The sequence below is a fragment of the Gossypium hirsutum genome, chromosome A09, assembly GCF_007990345.1.
Source record: "Gossypium hirsutum isolate 1008001.06 chromosome A09, Gossypium_hirsutum_v2.1, whole genome shotgun sequence".
NCBI lineage: Eukaryota > Viridiplantae > Streptophyta > Magnoliopsida > Malvales > Malvaceae > Gossypium > Gossypium hirsutum.
In genome coordinates this window covers 68,130,375-68,135,214 of record NC_053432.1, presented here as the reverse complement: position 1 = coordinate 68,135,214, position 4,840 = coordinate 68,130,375, and the positions used below count along the sequence as shown (strand labels likewise).

Sequence of the window (4,840 nt, the reverse complement as noted above, 5' to 3'; positions counted from 1 at the left end):
TATCATAAAGTCTCATCGATTCCACATCAACTTTGTGGTTCAATCCAAACCAAACACCCAACCAGCACAACAAATGCTAGCGTAACTGTGTTAGATCTCATAATGATTGCTATTTGATCAAAATGATGAAAGAAAAAAAAAGGAGTTAGAAGAGACAAAAGAAATGATTTTCATGGAGAAATTTTCCATGAAAAATTTATCCTTCAATACAAGACGACCGTCATCAACGGAAGCATAAAGCAAGGGTCATAACACAAATGTCTTTCAATGGTGAAAACCACTTCTACACTATAGATTTCACCTCTGCAAATCACAACTTTAATGCAAAAAGAACAAGAAAACAAAACAAAGGCAACAACTTCAAGAATTCGAATGTTCAGTGTAGGATTTCTTGTTCTTACCTTTTCTTTTATATGATTTGCAATTACCGTTCAAAACATATCCGAGTTAGTGTATGGAATTGTAGACTCGTGGACAAATGAAGTATCTGATCCTTTCAGTTCAATTTCAAAGGCAAATAGGCAAAGGAAAACAATAAAAATCAAAGGTCGAAAACAGTTGAAAATCAAAATAAATGAAGAAAAAAAAGCATATGTTTAATAAGGATACAAGTCTACAAAAGAAGAATTAGGCTACACTGATAAGTTGATCAATACACTGTGATATTAATTTATTGGATTACCATAACTTGAACCAAGAAAGCAACCTCCGGTGGCTGCATAAACTTCAGAAGGATCAAGAACCGGAGACGACGATGATCCGCCATTTCTCCCACCACCACCATTGCCACCGCTGCCTGGGCCACCACCTAAATGCAATTCAGATATATTAGGGAATCCATCTCTTCCTTCGACTCCTTGATCATAAAGAAACCCTTTGAAAACATGTCCACCAATCTTAACGATTGCTTGATATGCAAACTCATCGTCACCGTCCTCCACCGCTGTCACTCTGACGCACTTGAATACCGCCGGTGCACGTACTTGCCCCGGCAGTGTCTCTTTAAAACCTGCGTCTGTAAATAGAAACTTCAACAAAACCCTACTATTTCCAGTCTCCATGAATAAACAAAATAAAACTAAAATGAACCTTGGTTACTTGAGCTAGTGTCAAAGCTTCTAGGAGTAGTGTTTGAAGTTGATGTATGAGAAGTAGTTGTGTTCTGCGAAGTTATGAGTCTCGGTTTCTTAGCTCCGGAAGTCGACCCAGACGAGCCAGCACCAGCAGTGGTGACTGCAGCCGCCATGAGCTGACGTTCTCGTCTCCTAGCAGCGGGTACCCACGTGCTCTTCACGTGAGTAGGGCAATCAAAACCTCGGCTTTTACAACATGTTCTACATCTCTTATGGGAACAGTCTTTCTTAGCTTGGTTCCCGCAATCTTGACACGTGGTCGCTGAGCTTGATCCCGAACCACCACTCTCTCCATCTCCAATCCCACCCCCGCCACTGCTTTGTATCAACTTCATAGAAGACGAATTATTGCTATCAGGGAATGAGGATGGTTTTTTAAGATAATTGTGAGGGGAAGAATTTTGATCCTGCCATAACTGCATCCCGCTGAGCTTGGTACGACCATTGTTATTGAACAAATCGGGGTCTTCCACATTCAGTGGAGCTAGACATGGAGCTGCTGTAAGAAGCGGGAAAACGCCAACGCCAACACCAAGTGCGGTGGAAGCACTTGGACCACTGATTTGATCATTTGACATGATGGGATCTTGAGTATGATGGTGATGATGATGGTGGTGGTGGTGATTAAACGAGGCAGGAGCAACAACGACGAAATCTCGGAGACCAACCATCCCCATTTCAGGGGGAAGCCCGTAGTTGATTGGACGAGCTGAGGGTGGCCATTGAGTGTTGGTAGATCCAGGGGGAACAGCGGCGGCGGCGGCAGCATTAGCATTGAAGCCGAGGGAAAGGTCATCGGGACCAGCTCGGATTGTTGTGGACGATGAAGTCGCCCAATCTGCAAAGGCTCCTCCAGAGTCCGACGGTAGTTGCCTTCTTGTGGTAGCCACAATGACGATGATAGTAACAAATTTATTACATAAATATAGATTTCTCCTCTGGTTGCTAAAAACTCAATCTTTACAAACATAAAACATATATACACAATCAAAACTCAAGCTTCTTTACGAAATAGGAAACAAAACGATGTAGGAGATATGTGGGTGTTATATATTATATATATGAGGTAGTGAGAACTGAGAAGGGTGGGGTCTGTCAAGATCTCTGAAATTATAGCAGCACGAGATAGAGGAAAAGGTTTTAACATGGAAAGGGAGACGTTCGTTGGGTGGCTTTCCAGTTAGTGCAGCTTTAGATCTCTTCTTTTTATTTTTTCTTCTGGCTTCTGCAATCCTCTGTGAGAGAGAGTTTCTTGGGGTTCTGTTGGGAAAAAGGGGTCTAAAGATTTTGAGACTGTTGAAGAGAGAAATAAAAAGAGAGGAAATTTGAGCTGCAAGCTGAAGCTGATACACTATACTGACCTTCTGCTGGCTACTGCTTCAGTCCTACTGTTTACTGTAAATAAGGGGAAACTTTAATAGAAATTGCTTTATTTTAGGTCAAAATCTAAGAATAATTATTTTCAGGGAAAGAGAGACTTCCCTAACAGTCCATACGATTCAATAAAATTTACTCCCAATATAAGCGGTTAATATTTTTAGATTTAATAGTAGAATTTTTATTTATTTTTAGTCATTTAAAATTTTGATTTATTTATTTTTCACTTATAATATATATTTTATTATTAATATAATTCTAAAAATTAGTTAAATATTTTTATAAAATTATAAAACCCTAAATCTTACAATATTAAACCTATATAAAACACAAAAAATTAAAGAAACAAACATTAATCTTAAACATGATTGAATTCTAAACAATAAATATTAAAGTCTTAATCTTAAATCTTAAAAAATATTTTTAAAAAATAAAATTAAGAAATATTAAAATTTGTGGTTGAAATTTGTCTGTGAACTTTTTTGAGTTTCATGAACTGTTATATAACACACTAGGATTAAACACTCTATTAATGAAAATTTAAAATAAATTTTGGGGGTAGTTTACTATTAAAAAGTAAATTTATGGTGAGTTAATTTGTTAAAAAAATATGCCTATATAATTAAACATTAAAACTTATGATACTTATCATTACCTATTTTACATCATATTTCTAAAATAATTTTCAATTATTACTATGCAATTTCTAACACTAAATCAATTTTTTTAATAATATTTTAATTAGTGTTAATTAATTAAATAAAATTAACAAATAAGTATAGTAATATAAGATTTATATGACATGGCATGTTATTATTGGATGTTTAAAAAGTAATTTTTAGGATAATCTTATTTTAAGTTAATTTAATTTTTTAAAAAAATCTAAGTTAAACTCTTACATTAAATAAAAAGTTATAGCTATAATTATAATTATATAATAATATTATTAAATTTTAAGTATTACTTAAGAATAATTATTTTTTCCCGCAAAAAAAAACTAATAATAATTATTTTAAAGAGAAATAAAAGCTATTTTGTTTAAGCTTAAAAATAATGAATTACTTGTATTATTATCGCTGTTTAAGTGGATAGGCATGTGAATATCATCCATCATCTCCGCTCCTCGAGCACCGTGCCCCGTCCTCCTTGCCGTGGTCTTTACTCTCTCTTTCTTTTAAATTTATAGAAAAAAATCATTTTTTTATTTTTTTTATAACAACATTACTAAGATTTTACAAAAACTGTTCCTTAATTTTATTATATAAAATATTTTCGATATCTCCAAAATTTCATCATTATTTGATAATTATCAATTATAAATACACTTATTGAATTACAAGTGATAGTCATATGTTGAAAGAATTATATGACAATTCAATTTAGTTAAATAAATAATTATTTTGTTGGCATATTATTTTTCTGATTTACAAAAAATTTAAAATGATAAAAATTAAATTAAATTATAAAATACCAATTTCAATTATTTAAAGATTTTCAATCTTTTTACCCTCTATCCATTTTTCTCTTTTAATGCGTTTTTTTTATTTGCTAGATAATTTTTTCTTTTTTCTTTTTACTTTTTACAATACTCTTTTCATTGCTTACTCAGCTTTTTACAAGTATTTGGGTTTTATATTTTTTGAGTTTTTTTATTGTAGAAGTTGACTTATTGTTTAATTATTTTATGCAAAATATATAAAAAATAAAAAAATGTTATATTTAAGAAAATGATATATGGATTTTGAATTATAATAAGAAAAGAATCGAAATCTAAGTTTTGTTGTCGAAATTCGGGTTTGGATGAATTTTCCAATAAAATTTTAAATTTTCTTTCTTAGGTAAAAAAAAGGATAAATAGGCTTATAATTTTTTTCTAAAAAGAAAACTTAACGAAATATTATTTAACATTTTTGGATTTTTTTTAGTTTTTAAAATGACACATGTCACAAAATAATAGACTAAGAAATATTTTAATAATAAATTATATGGAGAAAAATAATATCCACTTGAAAAAATATATAATTTAAACATTAATTGGCTTTTATTAATAATAAATTAAAAGCACAAGGATCCAAGCAATTAGCAATGTTGATAGACATAATAAGAAGATAGTTGAGTTGAAAAAATAGAAAAAACTTATTAGAGCAGTGATAAAAAAATCCCAAATAAATAAATAAATAGTTTTGGCAAGATTAGGAGTTGAAGTGAGTCATACAATTAAAGAAAGCGGCGGTATGGAAAAAATGTCAGCCATGCATTATTCTGGTTTGGACAAAGGAGTCTGAAACACACGCGTTGCATGAGAAAGTGGGATGAAAAGTAAAAGGTAG

At 31.9% G+C, this 4,840-nt stretch overlaps 1 protein-coding gene across 2 annotated transcripts; it reads right to left on the bottom strand.

The window, feature by feature from the left end:
* Nucleotides 1-575: 575 nt before the first annotated feature.
* On the bottom strand, nucleotides 576-2,650 carry LOC121206157 (protein LATERAL ROOT PRIMORDIUM 1). Of its 2 annotated transcripts, none has more exons than XM_041076515.1 (2): nucleotides 1,090-2,650; nucleotides 576-1,015 (listed from the first exon to the last, which is right to left on the bottom strand). In XM_041076515.1, the coding sequence occupies exons 1-2, from the start codon at nucleotides 1,808-1,810 to the stop codon at nucleotides 666-668; spliced, it is 1,071 nt and encodes a 356-aa protein (XP_040932449.1). In that variant the 5' UTR covers nucleotides 1,811-2,650; the 3' UTR covers nucleotides 576-665. The 2 variants fall into 2 exon arrangements, with proteins under 2 accessions (XP_040932449.1, XP_040932450.1); XM_041076516.1 differs by having other exon boundaries at nucleotides 1,099-2,559.
* Between the last annotated feature and the right edge of the window lie 2,190 nt (nucleotides 2,651-4,840).

Coding starts and splice junctions, on each gene's coding strand:
- LOC121206157 (XM_041076515.1), bottom strand. CDS start 1,810: ATGGGGATGGTTGGTCTCCGAGATTTCGTCGTTGTTGCTCCTGCCTCG. Junction 1,016..1,089: donor CACTAGCTCAAGTAACCAAG/GTTCATTTTAGT, acceptor TTCTATTTACAG/ACGCAGGTTTTAAAGAGACA.